The 21906-nt window shown below is 38.5% G+C and overlaps 3 protein-coding genes across 3 annotated transcripts; 1 reads left to right on the forward strand and 2 right to left on the reverse strand.

The window, feature by feature from the left end:
• Nucleotides 1-815: 815 nt before the first annotated feature.
• On the reverse strand, nucleotides 816-4575 carry LOC137934929 (squamosa promoter-binding-like protein 7). Its single transcript, XM_068779521.1, has 3 exons — nucleotides 3996-4575; nucleotides 3590-3708; nucleotides 816-1361 (listed from the first exon to the last, which is right to left on the reverse strand). Exons 1-3 carry the CDS (start codon nucleotides 4445-4447, stop codon nucleotides 907-909), a joined length of 1026 nt encoding a protein of 341 aa, XP_068635622.1. The 5' UTR covers nucleotides 4448-4575; the 3' UTR covers nucleotides 816-906.
• A 3958-nt stretch (nucleotides 4576-8533) lies between these two features.
• Nucleotides 8534-11163, reverse strand: LOC137935167 (uncharacterized). Its single transcript, XM_068779851.1, has 4 exons — nucleotides 11020-11163; nucleotides 10158-10251; nucleotides 9801-10068; nucleotides 8534-9027 (listed from the first exon to the last, which is right to left on the reverse strand). Exons 2-4 carry the CDS (start codon nucleotides 10239-10241, stop codon nucleotides 8879-8881), a joined length of 501 nt encoding a protein of 166 aa, XP_068635952.1. The 5' UTR covers nucleotides 10242-10251; nucleotides 11020-11163; the 3' UTR covers nucleotides 8534-8878.
• A 2951-nt stretch (nucleotides 11164-14114) lies between these two features.
• Nucleotides 14115-21725, forward strand: LOC137934002 (O-fucosyltransferase 29-like). Its single transcript, XM_068778173.1, has 9 exons — nucleotides 14115-14804; nucleotides 15671-15761; nucleotides 17963-18039; nucleotides 18495-18583; nucleotides 18668-18857; nucleotides 19354-19535; nucleotides 20174-20276; nucleotides 20766-21094; nucleotides 21387-21725. Exons 1-9 carry the CDS (start codon nucleotides 14538-14540, stop codon nucleotides 21703-21705), a joined length of 1647 nt encoding a protein of 548 aa, XP_068634274.1. The 5' UTR covers nucleotides 14115-14537; the 3' UTR covers nucleotides 21706-21725.
• Nucleotides 21726-21906: the final 181 nt, after the last annotated feature.

Below are 21906 nucleotides of genomic sequence, written 5' to 3' on the forward strand. Positions count from 1 at the left end.
TCAGTGATTCTAAAAAAAAAAAAAACCTGTTAGAAATTGTTTAATCGGTGGTTAAACCAGAAATCTTTGCCGTTCTCTCTGGGCTCTATACAATCTCCTTCCTGCGAAGAAGGACGCTCTCATCCATTTGTTTCCTTGTGAAGACGATGACGGGTTGAGGTAGGGCCACTATAATTTCGTACAAAAAATTTAAGATCAAAGATTATGATCGAAAAGCTGTGAAGTGGGTTTCGACAGGGAAAGTGACCGGAGACTTGCAGGACCACATCGGCTCAGACCGCCGTTTGACGAAAGATAGCTATGTTGTCCTTTCCGGGTTTTTTAAAGGCCACGGTGACTTCGTTGATGGAGATAGGGTAGGTCCCCTGAATCCTGTTGGCTTAACCATCACGTGGAAGCACGTGAAGCGTCGACATAGACCAGAGGGAGGTGGGGCCGTGCTGTAAGTTAGGGAGGCGACTAGGGCTGGGGCGGCATGTGAAGGAAGAGCCAACCAATCCTGAAGTTGCGTCTCGATCCCACCCCTGGACTTCCCAAATCTTCGGTGAAAATGATGTTGAATACGTGTCTGCTTCTATCGTCTTCTACGTGTCTCCCTCCTCTGTCAATCATTTTTTCCTCCCAAACGTGATTACAACTTCTCTACGTTTCGCCCGTAGTTTTCCGACTCGGGTAGTTCACTCGCCGTAGGACGTTACCGAGTCGGATAGGGAATCTCTCCTCTAAAGGCCAAATATTCGAACTTTCCAGTGCATCAGAGTATCTAAACTTAAACACCACAATTTCCATTATTCATGGCCAAATATGATACAGGATTGCATGCTAACCATTTTGGAACCTAGGAAATTAGGGAAATGAATCAGCTTAAGTGCTAATGTTCCAAAAAAGAAAAGAAAAAAAAAAAAATCAAACCACATGAGTTTCTGTCAAGGACTTCCAGAGTTCACAACATTCCTCGTCCTCCTTGGATTTGTTCCTGCCGGGGTGTACTCCGAAAGACGAGCTTGGGGCCTGCATCAAGTCCAGAGTGACGTGCACTGTTGGTTCGTGAAAATGGGACCAGCCTGAAACTACCGGCAGCTGTTGGTGCTGGTTGTGCCCATCATGTGTTAAGTAGGCATGAGCACCTCCTGCTTCATCCACTACATGAGGCCAGCTACGTTCAGAAAAAAGCTGGCGTGCAAGAATGGCAGCACGGTTTTCTGCAATTAGCTCTCTGAGGGCAGCGCTTGAACGAGAAGAGAGATCTGATGGGGATACCCAAGACGATGATGAAGCTTTGGATGACAGAAGAGAGAGAGCACGATCGGACGTCGAGGATATACATGGGAATCTGCCACCCATTAGTTTGTTATCTGCCACTAAAGAAAATAAGGGATTGGATTAGGATTCTCTGATTCAAGAAATGATAGGCAGATTCTATAACCAATATGAACAATCAACCACAAACTCCACAATTAGACCAGCTGCAAAACCACATGATAGTACTTTAGGTATCATACCCTAATAGTTTGATTTCATCTGATTGAAACTAGGGAAAAGCCAAAGACATTCATTCCTTACATGCCTTTTCTAAGAATCTTGTTAACTAATTTGAAGTAAATAAGTCCACAGTGATGGTAATAAACTTTTTAAACAACTATTATGACCCAATAAAACTTCGACATCCAAAGGCTAATGCCTAATAATTACTAATATGCCTCGATGTAGCATGGTTTTACTGGAATAGGAAACTCTACCACAGTAGGAAACCCTAACCTAGTTCAAAGTCACTATGATGATGAAGGTGTAGATGCTCAAGGAAAAATTAACTGTGAGTCATTTATCCACATTTTTTATCCAGCTAGAAGAAAAATTCAATTGATATCTCCAAGTACTTAGCTGTTGTCTTATTTAGACAGGTTGATGTGCTTTTCAAAGTTCAAATCCTTTACATATATTTAACATGTTCCAAAAGACCACCAAAAGACAACAGTTTCGGTACTAAACCACCAAATCAAACTGTTGTGCTCTAATTAAGAAAAAACTATGAAAAAATAGCTACTAGGACGTGATGGTGTGAAGAAAGAGTTTTATTTGTATGTCGTACTGTTTTACCATTCCACTTCCAGCTGGTGTTTACTTGAGAGGCTTGAACATTGAACTACTTAAAGGCAACAGCAGGAGAAGAATTCTACGAACCAACTAGCTTATGTTGGCCCAGAAGTGGCAAAAACCAGTTTCCTCTAATAAAGATTCAAAGCAGAACCTAAAAGGAAGAAAATTATGTAAGAGGTGAGTCATATTCTTTCCAAACTGTTCCCCTTTCCTACATTTTTTCCACTTCAGGTCTATCTTCTTTGGCTTTTGAGGAGAAGAGTTCCATATAAAAAAGGACCCACTATGCACTACTAAATATCATCTCCGTGTAAACTTCTTATTTACGAATTCATCACAAAATAATAATCGATGTGATACCTGTACAGTATACATTAGAAGCAACTACTGTCGGTGAAAATTTCCACCCTATCGGTTATCACAAAATGTCCACTGAAAATTTCTTTTCTGTTTTAACTCTTTAATTTCTCCCAATACTCACTCAATGTTCAGTTTGATGACTAACAAGGAGGAATTTAGATTTTGATTCAAACATTTGTTGTCTGGAATTTTGAGGGGTGTCACTAAAACATTCATGTAGTGGCTTGTGAACACACAAATACACACTTGATTTACATGACACATGTGGGTAAGTAAAAATATCTTTGCTAATCAAATAGCAAATTTTCAAGTGATGAGAAAATTTTCAATTTACATGTGTGGAAGTGATCTGTACCTTCTACCTATATGTACAGAGATTTGACTTGTAACCATAAAACCAAAGAACACAAGTGTGGTTCCTAATGTCTTTCAAGATTTTGTTAGATGTTTCCATGGTACAATAATGAGCACAAATAGCAAAAACTAAAGCAAGACGGTAAGAGTTAGCATTCACAGTTCCTTATTCTATAGCAGTAACGGAGATACACAAAATCTATCTGAGCATACAGTTAAAAGTGCTTTAACATTGAAACCCTGAACACATATGCCCCTAGAGAGCTATAAACTATGACTAATTTAGCATATCTCATCGAGTTTGATCTCGTAACTGCAAAACATATACATTAGAAAGATGATAAAATTGCATCCAAACTGAACAATTACACAGGCACTCATCCACCTAAGCTAGCCCAATTTGTAAATGCCAGTTATCCTTTGAGAACTAGGTTTTGGTTCTTGCTTACCCCCAACGTGACCAGTCCACTGTCCTAAATTAGGGTTGTACGTGGAGGACTCTTTCGGTACCGAAAAGTGATGCGGGTACAACAAATAAAACAGTCTCGGGTAACGCAATTACATTATATGGAATAACTCCTTGTGTTGATGAGTTATTATCATTAATTATAGTGATTGTCTGGAAAAAGTACGAACTCAAAGAGTGAATCCTTGCGCGTGGATACTTCGGTTAAAGGGATGAGATGAATATCTCGTACATGCAAGCGAGAAAGAGAGATCCGAGGGAGAACGATAAAAAATAGCAGGCCATACGGGAGAGAAAAAAGTAGAAAATTACCTTGAGAGGGATTTCTAGCCATCGCATCGTGAGAGCTCTTTCTTCTCCGTTCATTGTGCCCTGCTAACCTCCGTCTACAACTTCTTTTCGAGTCGTCGAACTCGGAAACAACGTGAAACCTGAAATTCCATCCGATTAGTGAAAATTCTCAGGCTATCAGCTTCGTACTAAGGGAATATCTTTGAAGTTTTGAGAGTATATGCTAAGAGATCCCTTCTCGAGACATAAAAGAGTAGACAAGAAAGAAGAAAGGTAAGGTGCGAAGAAAAGACGAAGTAAGTCTTCTCAGCTGTGGAATATTGAGTAGTTCGTTCAGAAGATAGTGGAGGGAGGGTAGAGGATAGACCATTAGAAACAATAACATGAAAATTGCCGAAGAGAAGCCGCAGTAGCTAGCTCAACTTACCTACTACATTGCTGACAGAACCGCTGCTCGATCCCGAGTACCACTACTTTAGGAGCCTTGGAATGCATCTCACACACTTTGTGCCTTCGATGATAGTCCTTGGCGTTCAGTAGCGTAACATTGCAACCTTCCACCTGGCACCTCGGTACCGACCCCATGGCCGCCGGAGACGACGACGACGCGGCCGCCGCAGACGGCCCACCATACCCTCTACCTCTCTTGACCAAAGGAAACCCGCCCAAGTGCCTCTCCCCTCCGTCCTCAAAGTAGTGACGCTTCCCCAGCTTGAGGCACGTCAGGTGGGGGTCCACTGTGGGAAGGTGGTGGTTACCCCCGGCCGCCGCCGCGAGAAGGTGGTGCTGCGCATTACTGCTCCCCTGGTACATCATCTCGTTGAACGACGCCGGCGCGTTGAAAGCCGTAAAGTCCCAATAATCACCCCCGTTTTCCATCTCTTTCCCTGTCTCACTCTCCCACTTTTCTTGGTTGTTTAAAAAATGAGGTAAAAACTACCAAAGCTCAAAAGAGGAAGAAAGAGGAACACGCCCAGAGGAGCGAGCAGAGCAGAGTGTTGTTTGCAACCAATGGGGAGGCAGCAGAGGAGGAAAAAAACAACCAAAAAAGACTGCAAGCGAAGCCAAGCGAAGCCAAGTCAAGCAAGCAAAGCAAGGGGAGAGAGGGAAGCCAGAGCAGAGTGGCCTGGTGTCACGTGACGGAGCGCACGTGCTAGTGGGACCGAGAGGGAGACGACACGTGTCCTGAAGTGATGGGAGGGAGTCAGTCAGTAAGAAATGCTACTGAGAAAGGGAAAAAGAGGGAAGGTGACAAGACGTGAGAGAGAAGGTGGCATTAATGCGCCACATCTCATCTCATCTGAAAAAGCATAATCCATATCAAATCCGCCAGTTCAGAAATTTTCAAATCTTAGCTGATCTCCATCCCCTCCCTGCCCCGCGGACCTCCACCGTTCCTTGCTCTCTCGACAGTCGACACCGCCGACCAACTTCCCCAACCTCGAGAATCAGTCCCCTGTAAAAAAAAGCTCCCAAAGTGATCTCAAGCCTCAACAAACAAAATTTTTCCAAAACACTTGGCTACTAAAAAAGAATGCCAGAAACATCTGTACTACAAGATTAAATGACGAATGATCCAGTAAACACGTTCAGTTTATCAGAAAGGACATAAGCAAAGATCCAGTAAACAAGAACCAGCGAACACGTACGTTGTTACAGAATTCCGGTGCAGCTAGCTGCTGTGTCTTAACGAGCTTGAATCATCTAAATCCGATGCATTCAGAATGTTTAAGCCACTGATTACCTGTAGCTCCGGATCTCGCAGGCTGAGGCATCAGTCTTCGAGCCAGTGGTTAGTACGGCAGCTTTTGGATCTCTACTGGTCCATCGGGAGCTCCGCTGAGTCAGTTGAATGTTCTGGTTCCTGGACTCCAACGAGAAGAGTGCGGAAGACGACCAAAAGGAATTAACGATACTTATATGCTCTCTGTCAGGGGTTTTGAGCGAAGGAGGGAAACAGGATAACAACAGCTGGGAGCAGTAGTGGAAATAGCAGAAACGGGGAAGCTGTCTTGAAGTGGGGAAGCACGAATCTATACTGTTGGCATGGCCCGCGAGCTAGATTGGTCTTCCCACTTTAAATTGAAACAGCTGCGAGTGTTGCAGGTTCAATGAACACTTGGTCATGGTCGACACAGTGACTCCTGCTTTTACTCCTCACTTTTAACTCCCTCCCCCAGTGAAAATTACTGTGAAACTGTAAAAATTTATTTTTACCGTCTCAGTAATGATTTCCCACATATCCTCTGCTTCTTCTCTCCGTGCGCAATCACTGGCTGCCGTAAATATGCGGATTTTTTTTTACTAATATATATTAATTACTTATTTTAAATATAATTATCTTTAAATAAACATTTCGAGTTTTTTTAACACCGAAAAACTTAATTTTATTTATTATCTTATTTTTATTAAAATAAGCAAAAATGGGTTAATCGTATTATTGATTTTAAAACTGATTTTAAATTAATTTAAATAAAAAATTGGTCATAATATACTATTTATTTTAATAGTATTTTCTATTTTTTAAGGGTATTTTGTTCTTGGAAAATAGAAGTAAAATACGTCGTTTTCTTCGTAAACAACAGAAAAGAAAGGACGAAACGGGTAAAAGCGGTCCGTAATCGCTGATCCTCTCTCCAATAATTGGCGAGGATATTTTAGTAATTACAGTGAGAACACTCCGTCTCACCTACGAGTTTCGATGGCTTTCGTCGTCCCCAACGATCCGAACAAAGACAGCGAACCCAACGGAGGCTGCAAACCGGAAGGAAGAAAACAAAGACGGGTACGAACCAGACAAGTACCATACGATGCCACTTCCCAGCAGACACCCTCTTTGATGCGGACCCGGAGTCCGATCCTCACCGTTTCCCACCCTGGGTCCCGCCATTTCTGCGCTTTTCTGAAACTGGGTTCGACTTTTCCTTGTTCGAGTCGGAAGGGAGGAAGACGAAACAGAAGAAGAAGCGATCGATTCCCGATTGCTCCGTGGGGGTGAGACATGAGGAACAGTGGTTCCCCCTTTTCCATCCGAACGGCAAAGGAACAGTACTACTCGTGGTCGCTGTCAGCGGCTCAGGTGATGAGTCCGCAGACGGACAATTTTTTATCTCCACGTTACGGTTTAGCTTTCTTCCCATTGAATGCGATAGCTACGTCTCGACGGTCTGAACCTGTGCTCGGAGTCTGCGGTGAGTTCCGTGTTTTTTTTTTTTTTTCCGTCTTTTTTGACTAGCATTTTACGTTGGGAAAGAAGGATAAAGTAGAGCTCTGGTTTACTTTCTCGGAGACGAAGAGGGGATGATGGAGGAAGAATATTCAGATGAACACGTAGCCTGGAAATTGCTATTACCCACGTAAATCAATGTCAGATCTGTTATTTTTACTTGCGAAAAGGTTTCTAAACTTGGGTCACTCATTTTCGTCTTCATATGTACTTAATATCATATCATTACGTCTATACCTTATTGCATGTAGGTCAAATGGTCGAGCTGTCACTTTTGCATGCGAGAGACATGGGGTTCGATGCCCCGCAGCTCCATGTTTTTTTTCTTAGCAAATAAGAAACTTGATCTTTTGGTAAAGAAGGGGAAAGTGGAGACTGATTAGAAAAGGAGAAGATAAAGCATGTGTGTTGCAGCCTGCACTGCAGGGCTGGCAAACATTTCTGAGTTCTGTCTTCTGACAAAGGATGAAAACAGAAAAGGAGTAGGCTGTGGGGGCCCACGAATAAGTTGCCACCCACTAAGTGGCATTCCACTTCACGTGTCTCCCGATTTCCATCAATTCCATCTTTCACTTTTGCCCTCTTTCCTTTCTTTTATTCACAATCCACTTCCGACCATGATATTGATAGTTTGATTCTTTAGTTGCTTGTGATGATGGTCTTCTTATCATTGATCGCATATGGCCGTAAAATTACATTTTTAGCTACAATATCATGGTCAGATGGAATTGTTCTCTCACAGAGGACGGAAAAAGAAAGAAAGAAAAAAAACTCTTGGAGAATAAGGATGAGAGATGGCTTTTCTTGATATCAATAATTATCAAATAACATTAGAACTCTTCTCTTATGATCTATCAAATTTTATAAATTTTCTTATTCTTATCCTTTTCTTTAGAAATGTCATGAGGTAATGGGTGAGTTTAGAAAACGGTGGAAAGAGGTGCAAAATCCATGATGGATTTGGGCTTTCAAGAACTCGTCGAAATCCAATGCTTGTTACCGCCTTAACTCCCACGGTGTCCTCTTCTTGTACATCTACAAATGTAGAAATGTCATTAGTCTTAAATCAAATAGGTAATAGATACTAGGGTTGCCCGGACTCTCAAAATCTGACTCAAACCGGCTATAATGAGCTAAAAAAGCCGACCTTTGAAATATGACGAAGTTGTACTGAGTTGGCCACGAGTCAAATCCATCAGACTGAATCTAGTACAAGATTCCTCACAGAGTCCATTCAATTGAGTTGGACTCAAGCATAGTTTATTGGACCGATTCTAGCACAAGACGAGGTCTAATCGAGTCAGACCCATCCAAAATCTGAGTTAACTAAGTCAAAATTTCTAACAGTTGTACTACCTGATATGAAACATAATGCAGTGAGACAATAAAAGAAACATCTTCTCAGTTGATTTTGGTATAAAAGAAATAAAAATGTGAAATAAATATTATCACTAACATATGAGACAAGAAACTAATGTAAAATTTCTGTTATAAATTATCTAATTCAAATTTGAATTATTTGATGATTAAATTTATAAACCAGATACACAATTTAGAAATCAAATTTATAATTTTTTTTTTTACTTGTGACAATCCAGGTCAAAACAAATTGGTGACTATTCAATCATGAATGAGGATAAAAGAAGTTCAGATGTTGGATTATGCCAAGGCCTCACCAACCCAAATAGGCTCTCATATCCTATTTGTGCGTGGAAAATTTTCTTTCCTTCGTCCTCAAATCTGACATGTATTGGCAATACAGGCAACCCTGTTTTCTCCCTATTTTCTCTAGCAATGTCCCCAGAAACCTCTTACCAGACCTCCCAGGGTGCTTCACGGGGTAAAAGAGTTGGATATGGAGAAGATACATAAAGGTTAGTTCATATATGTAGATATTACAACAAAAGAGTGCAAGGGCAACCGAGAACATCACCAGGCTTCCCCAAGACGGCCATTTTATGTAAAAGGCAGACCCTTTCATCTGAGAATTCATGAATCGTAAACAGTGAAACATCCGACCCACAAAAACATTCATCAACTTGCTAGCATCTCCAACAGAGATACAAGTAATATACTGGGTTAAGCTACTTTGATGTGTCAGTTAAGGTTACCATAGATCTTAGGATACCAGGACTAATCTTGTCGGCAAGAGCCCCACTTTCTGAAATTGAAAATGACTTCTCCTTTACATGGCTCTGTAACTTTTTTGTTTCATAATCTAGTCGTTCTTGATCTGAAATCAGAAAATACAGGTGGATTCAAACACCATAAAAGGAACATAATAAATACAAGAAATGTCCAACTAAAAATTTACAAACTTTTCAGAACATGAGTTACATGAAGGCAGCTACCTGACTACCACAAACAAAGTTAAATGAAGTACCTAGTGAAGAAGGAAAGTGCCCTGTTTGCATTTGAATAAGGCAGTAGCTACAGGTTTTAAAAAAACAAAGAAAACATGCCATGGGGAGTGAGGAGACAAAACTGAGAGACAGTTCACATTCTAGCATGGACAGTACAGTTGATACTCAAAAACTAGTTCCCTTACCCCTTAAGAAATCACAGTTTTCTTGAAGAAGCAGAACAGCATAATCAAAGCAAAAATTGAAGAAAACAGACAATAATAATAAATTCCTTGTTTTTATTTGTGACAAAAAATTTAGTTTTTTAACAACATGTAGCAGTAAAATAGTTGCAGTCTAAAGTTTACTTGCAACACCCTGTGCTCAATCCAGCTGCTACACTGTACAGGAGCAGCTTCAAATTGACAAAATTATCACCTAAAGAACAATGATGGTGATGAAAATTAGTTTAGGTCATCTCCTTGCACTTTTGCTATCTTACAGCTAAGTGAACGAGAAGCCAACAGAAATCATTTTAATTCACTGGTCTATACTTATCCACTTTTCCTTGCCTATCATTCTTTTACTCTGAAGACCTAAATCACAAATTATCTTAAACCTTCTCATTATTTTCATGACCAATGCCAACAAATGATTGGAATACCTTTCTCTAAAATGGTGTGGGCTGCATGAAATGGCACACGAGCAAAAACATCTGAACCAGGAAACATCATCCATGTAGGCTCCATTGAGTCATGATTGCCACATGTTCTGCATATCTCCTTCACCAATGTCTTTGACTCTGCTCCCTCTACTTCTTTCATGATTGACTCAAAGGGAGTTGGAACACTTGTTTTTGTGGTCTTAGCTTTCTTTCTGAGAGCTGTCAAGGCCTCTCTATTTGCATTTCTCACTTTATCATTTTCAACCAGCTGCATGCAGACAAAAATGTTCAGGTGGACCTTAAAAAAACGAAAATCAAAACTCATTATAATAAGGAATAAAAGAAAGTTCAGTTCACCTGATGTCGTGCCAGAAGAAGATGCTCAGCTTCAGTTTCAATTTCCATGAGCTTTTGTTGAAATTCTTTCATACCATCATCCATTGGAAGTCCACTATAAAAAATATTGTTAGAGTTTTTCTGGGTTGGAAGAAGATGCTGTAAGCCTTTTAAATTGAGCTATAAGGGAAATTTGATTTTTTAACAATTTTTTTGAAGAAAAAAAATCATCTAGAATAAGCTGACAAATTTTATGTGTAATATACCTAATTATGAAATATGAACTTTTCCTACCTGTCTCTCCTATAATAAAGAAACATGTAGTTTCTTCCTTGTATTACTTTCAACATTCAAGAAGACAGTGTCAATCACATCACAATGGAAAAGCATTAACAACTAGTAGAGACTAATCATATGATATGAAGAAAATAGAAATTAACTCTTCAGAGAATAACATACATAATTTATATCTTAAAATCATGGCTTTGATGCTTTTAATGTTCACTAGTTGGAATAGCTTAGTTACGAATCAGTTCAAGTGACATATTTTTATTTTTGTTTGAAAAGCACATTACACATCTCTTCACAGATAGTTTCTTCGAGGCATTTCAGCAAACATGTATTAGTCGCCACACTTTCAAAACCTCCATGCCAGTCATATCTACATTGGCTGATAATCAGCAACAAATAGCATATTATAATTACAGAAATGAGCTAAAATGCATCTACAGAATCATAAGAAAGAATATGCAACAACAGCCGCACTGCAGTTTAAATTCGTCCGGCATGACCCAATTTTACTATAGGAAATTCTATTTAGGAGAAAGCCGTCCAAACTTCCACAGAACAGCTTCAACTTGATAGGCAGCGTCAGACAGTTTACCTGCAATACCACGAAACCGCGAAAAGGCCACTATTCACTTGCACGGAGAAATTTGCAGATCAGAAGCATATAGACAACCCGTCAAGAAATGAGAGAAGCGAGGGAATGGAGAGCACGCGAGACGGCAGACAAACGGAACTTTAATTGAAGTCCTCTCTCTCTTTCCAGTGGGTTTGTGGATCCCTAGCGGGAAAACATGATTTATGGATTTGTGACCGTGGGAGGCCCAAATCCACCATAATGAATTTAGTGAGATTCGATTTATCTTTTTTAGTTGATTTTTTTCTTAATTATATCTAAATAATATATTAAATAAATAAATAAAGAGTTCAATCCATCTAAATAATATGGCAATTTTTTTTTCTCCCCTTATGCACAGAAAGTGTTCTGCTAGTACCTTATATATGCATCAAGGTTTTTTATTTCATTAAAATTGTAAAAATTGTCATTGGAGTTGGCCAGATACTGGATTAAAAAGTGGCTGGATCCAGTTGAACTAATTGTTCAATTGGTAATTTTTTAATAAAATATTATACAAACATAAAAAATAAAAAATACTACAACATAGGGGAAGTCTTTGCTCTCTCCTAGGAAGGCCTAGATCAGGTACCATCCTTATCTGTTTGCTTTGCTGTGGTCAATTTATGTCTTAATTATTAAAAATTGAATTATGTAAACTGAGTAAGTTTTTTGTTTTAACTAGTGCATTTGCCATTTCATTACAGGTCAAAATGGAACACAATCCCCCTCTCCAACACATGCACACACGTACACACACTGAAAGTGTTATAAGAAAAAGAAAGGCATGCCAATTTTAACAACAATTTTACAATCATGAAAACAATAATAAGAAAACTTCTTTGGAAGTAAACACCCTTTAGCTGATTTTTTTGAACTTGTATGTTCTTAACTTATTTTTTCCATTATTTTCAAACTGCAAAAGGAAATCCATATTTCCATTCCTTTAAATTTTGTAGACAAAAGGAACAAGGTAAAGAGTTTTCCAACTCCTAAACCATCAAAAACACAATATATTATGATCAAACAAAAAAATTTCATGTGTACAGTTTTTCTATAATTTTTTATAGGTACAACCAACCTTAATTGTTGTATTAACGATTAAATTGGTAGAAAAAGATAAAAAAATGCATGCGATGTAGGAGGAGGGCTTCAATCCCTCCCTCTTACGTGTGAAAGAAAAACTTTTTTCCCTTTTGTTTTGCCATTTTGCAGTGACGAGGGAGAGGCTCATCTTTCCTCCCTCAGAAGTAATTTGACATTGTTTGTTCTATCATTCTATTAAACAATTAAACTATGTGAACAAGCTCAGTGCTGGTTTTTTACCTTCTCTCGTTTGCAATTGCAATTTCATGAGTGGTGAAAGAGTTCAGAGTGAACCTGATAATACTGATAATTATTGCAGGAAACAAAAAAAAAAAATAGTTGACATTAGAAATCTAAAAGAATAGCTTTAAAGATGAGTCCTCACCCGTAACACTCGCTTAGACTGTTCAAGCTCGTGGTGGACAACGAAAGCATTCACATTCCACTCATCTACCAAAAGAAAAGACTAATCAGTATGCACATGTAACATCGAACACCTTTTAAAATACACAGTGTCGACGTGCGATTAGTCAGAGAAAGCTTCATCGTCAAAGCAGCATTACTCAGAGATGAAAAGCTAACTGTGCTTCTCCACGGTTGTCCCGTGCCTCCGCGATAGGCGGCAACTCCAGCATCTTCGCAACCATCAGATCAATTTGAAGCAATGCTTCTGTAATTAAATTTATTTTCATTGGTTGCAACAGCAGTCACTTACTTCAGCTTGGCTTCACTTCAATCTTCCTTGGATCTGCTGCACGAGGAGAGTTGACATTTGGTACGTCAATTAAACATGTATTATCTCGCTTTCTTGATTCAGAAACTACCGATCTGTCTCCCGTTCAAAGAGCGATTAAACTGTACTATTTAGGCTCAACTTGCACCTTAAATTAAGCTTGATATTTAAGGATCTACCTGTATTATTCCGAAGAGCGCGCAATATGTTCTTGATCTCCTATCTGTTGTGCTTTTCTTCATCTCATTTAAGCATGTGTTCCTCAATAAAGAGAGATGTTGCAGTGTCTGTGGTCCCTGGTAACTGGCAGAATTTAAGTTGTGGATTAGAAAAGGAGAGTTTCTGGAGAAGGAACGTGAAAAGCTAGATCTGTCAATTGCGAGGGAGATGAAGAAGACCGAAAATCCATAGAAGCAAATCCCAATCGGGGAAAGTAAGGGCCAGGGGGCTCACTCTGCAGCCCATCCGAGGAATAAGACTGCTTTTTTTAACTAAAGTGGAAGAGACTAATCATACCAAATGCACCTTTTGGCTTCAGTAATCGGTTTTCGAATTGGAATTATCTGCATTATTTCAGCGTTTATGAGCTCTGACTGACAGAATGACGAAGACTACTTAACGAACACCTCACGGAAAGCGTTCGGCGCCGCTAAAGTAGTCTCACGTACATATACGACCCAGGAGGTGTGGAACCAAATCTAAGTAAAACCGGCTCCCCCACCATTCAAACCAGGCTCGAAATAATTGCTAAGCCAAACTTCTTAGTTCGTGAGACGATTCTTTAAATTATTTTTTGAAATTTAATTTAAAATAAATGAATATATTTATTTAATAATTTATATAAATCTTTAAGTTTTTAACAATGAGATTTATCTCTTAATTAAAAAATTAAAATTTAAACCAAATTTATTTTCTACGACATGACATTAAAGTTTTATCCTACTAATAACCTATGTGGTCTAATATAAGCAACAAAACGAAGGGACAAATCCGGGTCCACCAACAGAGGACTAACCGAGGACTAACCTGCTAGGTGCTTAGCGCTTTCGAGTCCCTGTCTTGACTCTAGAGTCAAGACTCGTCAACTCGAACGTCCTGGAGTAGTTTAGCTTCGCAGGTGCTTCTCACGGTAAACACGTCTTGGGCTTTGAACGCCCATCCAAGAAGAGGCAGTTACTGGGGTAACGGTGTTAGGCTTTAATGTATACAAATGAAAGCTAATGAAAGCTTGCTTGCTTCCACGGAATCATCCCCAATATTTCATTCGATTCGGAAAATGGAAAAGCGACGCAGACCGTCGCTCGTTTCTGCGCTCGCTCTCTTTTGCTCCGTCCTCGCTGAGGAAGTTCCCGCATTAAACCTTAACAAAACCCTAATCTAGCGACGTTTCCCGTTTAGGGGCTTGGGAAAAGGAGGGGCGGTAGTAGAAAGTTCTCAGTTTCCGTACTGTACGGTCTTTAAGCAGACTCCCTGAAGCCGCATTAATTCTAGCATTTACATTCTGATACTTACAGTGGCTTGCTGAAAGAGATGATGGATCTGGTGTATGATTTCCGAATGGGCGATCTCTTAGTTTCCATCTTGCAGCTGAGATAAATAAACAAAGTAGCTGCTCAGGAACTTTTCTTTTTCCAGAGGCGGATCCTTCTGGTTTATAGGGTGCGGATCTTGTGATAATGAAATGGCGGAGTTGTGGATATGTAATCTTGAGAGATTGTGCCGTCACTTGTCGCCGAGGAGGTTGGCTGCTTTTATAGCCACGCAGACGCATTTTCTGCAGAACTGGAGGTTACCGAGGAAGGCAACACTGAGGACTTTTCTGTGTGGTCTGCTTCTATTCGGCCTCGGTTTGTTCTCTCTGTTCATCGGGTACGATGTCCCTGATACTGAGTGGCACACTGACTGGTACTCTCAGCGTGGAATGAAACGAGCTCTGTACACTACGCTGGTACTTGTTAATTGCAGGGTTGAATGAAGTTCCTCTACTCCAGTGTCATAGTATTGCTTCGCTTCGTAGATGTGTATATTGTTACTTCCTGTTGAATTTTAATCTGTTTTAATCGAATCTTTGATCGCGTTCATTTGAGATTACCGAAAAGTCGTTTATCGTGAACTCGTAGTTCTCCTGGCTTTTCGAGAGTAAAATATTTTATTTTGCAGTCATTAATATGTGAAGTATAATGCTAACTTCGATTTCTGAACTCTTTTTTGGCGCTTCTTTATAATTTCGATCATGCAGTGGATGACTTCCATAATACGATGCTTTGGGTCCTGTAGAAAAATTCAAGCTCTGTCAATTTTTCGTTTAATTTAGGTAGCGCTGAAGATAGATGAAACTCTTTACATCTTGACAACATGTAATTGTTGTTATAATCAGAGTGCGAGGAGGTGGTTACGTATGTTGGAACGGTCTCCACTATAAACTTTCTATTTTATTTTTTTCCTTTTTTCCCTAAGCTTCGGAAACAGCTTACTTGAGGAGGATCTTGTTTTCTGAAACACTAAAATCCAATAATCTGTTCCATTTTTTATTCAGTTTCATTTTTTATGTTGTGTTTCGTTTGTCTGAATTTCTTACTTTGTTGCATTACTGCCAGTCCAAGAGATTGGTATCTATATTCCTCGATTACAAGCTCTCAGATACCATTACTCAGATTAAGATGATAATTTCCTTTTTTTTTTTTTTTTTGCCATTCCTGCTTCGTTATTGTACTTTATTTATTTATTTTATTTAATGATGATATGGATTAGAGTGCAGTATCATTTTTTAGTCCATACAACTAGTTAAAAGCTAGTATATTTAAATTTATGCAGGTTAGAGGTCGTCAAGCCCAAATTGATATATGGAAATCAGAGTATTCCAAGTTCTACTATGGTTGTAGTGAAAGAAGCCGTGATTTTGCCCGTAAGCTCTTTCTCCTGTTGTAGATACAATTTATATTTTCCTTTTATCTTTCCTCTATATCTGTGATTGGAAGTAGATTTTACCCTTCTGTAACTTATTTGAATTATTTTCTTTAAACAGAGGTCTTGGGCTGTTATAATTTGTGGGTTACAATCTTGTGCTTTAATTGTTATGATTTTTTTAGGTATTTTGGTTTCTGCACACTCAATAAGAAGTCAATTACATATTGGATCTTCTCATTGGAGTTGTTCTCTAACTGTTTCTTTAATTGTACCCTTGACCTTGATCTCCATGACTTTGTTGCCTTGTGCTAATGTCATTCAGCTCATGGTGTGATACCAGTCTCCAAAATTCTCAGTATATCTTATGTAAGGGAAGAAACTGAAACTCCTGTGGTGCGATGCCAAGGTTCCATCAAGTAGAAAACAATTGTAAGCTAGCTGTCCCCATATTTTAAGTAACTACATGTTAAAATGCACAATCTAAGTTTCCATCATGGGAAATCCTGTCATGAAGTCTCCAGTGATTTACTTGTCTCATTTCAGCCAGAAGTCAGAATTTGTACTTTAATTCATCTGGTTGGCAGCAGTTGTGCAACTTTACCCTCATGTATAAACTTGAAGTTTTCCACTAGTCTGAACCTACACTAAAGATAGGATGGTAAAACCACAGGAGTTATTAAAGGCAAATCTGGTTGATATACCTTTTGTTTGAATAACTAGCTATAAACTCAACTACATAAATTTCTTGATCTCTAGTTCAGTATGTAGATATTGAACTACCAGAGGTTATACAGTAGCTAACAGTAGATAGCACTATTGAATAAAGCTAACAATTTGTTTTTCACATTACCAAAATAAAAAATAAAAAAAATAGCTGTCTCAGCAACTGGTGTATTATACTCAAAATTGATCAAAGTTATAGCAGATCCCTAATTTTATCCTCCTAGAGTTGCTAAATTAAGTAATGTCACCACGATAGAGCTGAATAGCCTACTTTCAGTTGAATGTTGACTTTCTAAACGTGAAAAACTAGCCATGGAAAGAATTCCAACAACTAGCTAGAAAAGAAACTGCTAATCATAAACTTGCTGATCTAGACTTTTTGAGAACAAACAGCTACTATTGAACTAAAAAAGAGACTTCGACTACAGATGCTGCCAAACAGAAACTTGTTGATGTTCAGGTTGAGAAACCACTAGAACTAGATAGTTGCTGACTTTGAAAGAAGGGAAAGTATTAAAACTAGTCTGTTTTCTTTTTCTCTTCCTTTTTTTCTTCTGCTTTCTCTCATACATCTTGAAATGTTTTTGGTGGTTTCAAATTTTCCTTAATGTTCTTCAGCTACTGCTTCCATATTTACGCACCATACTACCTCAGTAGGGCAACTTGACTAGCTTATCCACTCAATCACTTTTACCATCCAGTTATAATAGTGTATTGGTTAATGATAAATATCTGTATGAGATGATGAAATTATTCATTTTTCAATATCCATTTACATTGTAAATGGAATAGACTGAATATACATTGTTCCTTTACAAATGAGGTGTCTTCTTACCTGAATAAATAGATAGCTTGGCCCATCAGATGTCTATCCTGATGAATAAGTGATCCAGTTCGAGTTTTTCTCTTGCTGTAAATCATGTTGCTTCGCTTTTTTTTTGTAATATTTCATTATGGAAGAATACAATTGCTTTTTTTTTTTCTTTCTAGTCTAGTTCCCAGCCCTCAATCTTTACTCCCTAAAAACTTACAAGCCACCCAGGGAAATGTTCCTCTAATATTTGCTTCCCTCACATCCATCCCCTTACAAATGCTTTTCTTTTAAAAGGACCCTGCAACGAAACACGTTTTTCCTTTCCATCTGTGGATTGTTACAAACAGAATTGTGAATGGTCTGTCCGTTCTGGAAAATCTCTAGAACCTCAAGTCACTTTTGTAACCTTTATTGAGTAGTTTTCAAGATTATTTATTTTTTCATTTTGTGTATATAAAATCGTCAAAGTTATGCTTCATATAGTATCCATTTCTCTTAAATGGTAATTCAGACAAATCTTCAGGGGTGTTTGCACATTAGCAATCCTCGGTATTATTTGCTTTTTGGTTCTTTATTTTTCACTCTAGTGTTTTACTATCTTTACTGGGAATATTGTTATAATCATTTGATGCTCCATTTTCTTTAATCATCTTTGAAACTAGCTGCTGTACGTGAGAGACTCTCCAATGGCTATTTGCTTATTGCAACAAGTGGAGGACTAAACCAACAAAGAACAGGGGTGAGTATGGAGGTTCTTAATTTCATAAATGTATTTGAGATTGGGATTTCTGGTCTGAGATAGTATTTGGAGAAGAAAAGAAAAGAAAAGAGAAAAACAACTCATACTCTCGCACTCAAAGAAACATTGACTAAGACGCAGCAGTTTTGAGTCTAATTACCAATAGTATTTCATGATATGGAGTAAGGATGTGACTTCATTCCCTACATTAGTAAGGAAAACACATGGGACTATCAAAGCCTAATCTTTCTCAATGGTCACTTACACTACATTGATGTTTATGCATCTTGAGTTAGCAAAGCAACAAGCGTTAAAGTGTAAACAGTGCTTTTCCATCGTGCAATACATTTGTAGGTGGATTTCAACAATAAATATTTTTATTTGTTTTTATCTTTAATTTATTTACTGTCATGTCTTTTATTTAATGATGTTCATCAGCATTTCTGCATACACAGATAACCGATGCAGTTGTTGTTGCTCGAATTCTGAATGCTACACTAGTTTTGCCCGAGCTGGATCACTTTTCCTTTTGGAAAGATGATAGGTACTCTGGATTCTCTTTTCAAAGTGATTTGATAGTAATTTTACTGCTATCATTGTCATGACAAAAGCCATCCTTGACATACAGTGACTTTTCGAACATTTTTGATGTTGGTTGGTTCATTTCCTCCCTCTCGAAGGACATTACTATTGTCAAAAGAGTTCCTGATAAGGTCATGAGATCTATGGAAAGACCTCCGTACACTATGCGTGTTCCAAGGAGATCAAATCCTGAGTATTACCTGGATCAAGTGCTGCCAATTCTCTTGAGGAGGACCGTAAGGAGGCTACTACCTTCTCTTCATTTTAGATTCTTCTGTTTAGGTTGTATTTGGTCTATCTATTTAACTTGGTTATTAGCTTCACAATATATTATTTCCATAGCTATACTCACAATCTGCTTGAAGAATTACAAGGCAGGTTTCCTTTTCATGATAAATGTATGGAAACAATAGACAAGTACAAACAAATAGAAAATTTTGTACTTTCTTCCTCTTTTTTAAACTTGAATTCGTCAACTTTTTTCTGGTGTAAGCCCTCAGTCTTTTTCTCACTCTTTTGATACTTTTAAGGAGAAAATTGACTAGCTTATGCTTCTTAAATCAGATAAAAATTTGTTTGCTCTTTTACACTCCATTAGTTGGCTCCTGAAGCTGTCCCGTCTCTGCAGCCTAAAATTTTAAATGTTGTCCATGAAGCACGTTGTACTAGTATTATGCGTGTTTGGACATACAAATAAATAGAAACTGATGACCTTGTTCGTTTGTCTTGCAGGTTGTGCAGTTGACTAAATTTGATTACAGGCTCACAAACAGTCTTAATGAGGACCTGCAAAAGCTGCGTTGCCGAGTAAATTTTCATGCCTTGAGATTTGTAAAACCCATAAGAGAGATCGGTCAAAAGATTGTAAAGAAAATGCAGAAGATGAACCCGCGTTTCATTGCAGTACACTTAAGGTATTTTCTGATATTTTTCTCGGAAAATAGAAACTTGAACCTGTAGCTGTACAAGGTGATGAAGAATGTTATAAAAAAAATTGAAAAAAAGCGGGAACTAAAATAGAAATTTGGATCTGTTCTCTTATGATTTGATAGAAAGAGGACTTTGAACAAAATCATTATTGTGCCCTGTAATTCAATTATTGTTTCCAATTCTATTCTTACATACCGTGTAGAGAATGCTACATCAAGAACAGTCTTATCACTTTTCCATGCGATGTGTACCCTTCTATTGTTTCATTGTCATTTTAAGTGTTTTATGTGTTAATGATTCATGTGCTGCAGTCTAGGACATGGTTAGATTATCCTTCAAATTTTTTTACTCTAGATGTATTTCTGCAGGGAATTGCTTCCTTCCTTTGAATTCCATTTTCCAAGTGACTGTCCACCAGCATTTCTACACCTATCCTTTTGCTCTGAAGTACTTCTCTGAAAAAGAAATTGCATCCTATTTCTCTGGAGTGTAGTTGCACAGCTTCTCATCTCTTGTGGATGACATCTTAGGACATCTTTATACTTCTTTACTGCATTTTTATAATATCTGTCATCTGGTGTTTATAATTGGTCTGAAGTCGATTTATTTTTCACCTTTACAGGTTTGAACCTGATATGCTTGCATTTTCCGGCTGTTATTATGGTGGAGGGGACAAAGAAAGGAATGACCTGGCTAAAATCCGTAAACAGTGGCCTAATCTGCCTGTGAGTACATAAACTTCAGTACATAAATTGTTTTTTGTTTACAAATGTTCTGGACATCTGGCTTTTGATGCCAGAGTTATGGTTGAATGATACAAAAGCACCTTTCTAAAAGCATCCTGTTGAATTTCATGCCAAAGTTAAGGTTAGTCTGTGAAGAGTCATGTGCTTATCTTGGCATTTCCTTCCAGTAGCCATGTTGAGTGAGGTTCAACACTAAGGCTTTTATCTTTGTTGGCAGCTTGGTCTTGTTCGAGCAGTCAAATCTATAAAGAAACGTTTATTCCAGACTTATGATAATTATCCTTCTTTAAAGTTCAATTGAGTAACACTTTCTTTTAAATTTTTGCGTAAAAATGGTTGACTAATTTTTTCTTCTCGGTTGGTAATACATCTCAATCTCTTTTAAGTTTTGTTGTTTATCCTTATTACCTATGTGGCACTCTCTTCTTTCATCTTATTCTTTAGTGACATTATTTTGATCTTTAAAAGGAAATGAGTCCAGATGGAGAGCGGAAACGTGGCAAGTGTCCACTCGCTCCTAACGAGGTGGGCTTGATGCTGAGGGCACTTGGTTTTGGAAATGATACGAATCTTTATATTGCATCTGGAGAAATATATGGTGGAGAAGAGACCCTAAGACCGCTGCGACAGCTGTTCCCAAATCTCTACACAAAAGAAATGCTTGCTGGCCAGGGACTGAAACCCTTTCTATCCTTCTCTTCCCGACTTGCTGCTATTGATTACATTGTCTGCGAGGAAAGTGATGTCTTTGTGACCAATAACAATGGCAACATGGCTAAGCTTTTAGCAGGTCGAAGGTAATGGCTCCATGTTTCCTTCGTACCAATTCTCTTCTTTTTCATGTGGCTTCGTTTTATGAGTTGATGAGGCATGCAGATTCCTGTGTGAAGAGATTCACAAACTGGTCAAGGATTAGTAAGTGATAATGGAAAGTGTTACTTCTCTAGGAGCATGTTTGTTTGTCTATGAGTAGTTGCGCAGGAGATCAGATACTGTTTTTTGTTTTGTTTGATCCCCGAATTCCATGAATTCCATGAAATTATCTACTTCCTTTGAGTTGATAATGTTCTATTCTGATATGAATCTCAGGAGATACATGGGACACAAAAGAACAATCAGACCTAATGCAAAAAAACTGAGCTCGCTGTTCATTGCTCGGAATATGATAGACTGGAAGACATTTTCCAAGAAAGTTAAGGCATATCAGAGAGGTTTTATGGGAGATCCAGGAGAGATGAAACCAGGGAAAGGTGAGTTCCTTGAATTTCCTTACTCCTGTGTATGCAAGGCAGCACCGAGTGTTTACAATTACAGTTCCAATCAAACAAATTTGACTGTGGAACTAAATGATTTAAGACCAGAAAGGGTGGTTGGCATACAAGGCAATGTAACACATTTTCAGCAATAATCATTTGATGGCGAATGATATCTTCAATGTTGTGGCCAAGAGCAGCGTGACTTGCATTCGCTCTGTTTCTCTACATTTTAACCCTCAAATAGTTGACTCAACATGCCATGAGGTGTCACCGTATTCATGCTGCACTTCTCAAATGTCTGAAGTGGTAGTAGGAAGACAGTTCTGTAACATATAAGGTTGTGTTTTAGTCCA

The sequence above is a fragment of the Aristolochia californica genome, unplaced genomic scaffold (assembly GCF_029961685.1).
Source record: "Aristolochia californica isolate CCGP_79_NKW_82.1479 unplaced genomic scaffold, dmAriCali1.0.hap1 SCAF_6, whole genome shotgun sequence".
NCBI lineage: Eukaryota > Viridiplantae > Streptophyta > Magnoliopsida > Piperales > Aristolochiaceae > Aristolochia > Aristolochia californica.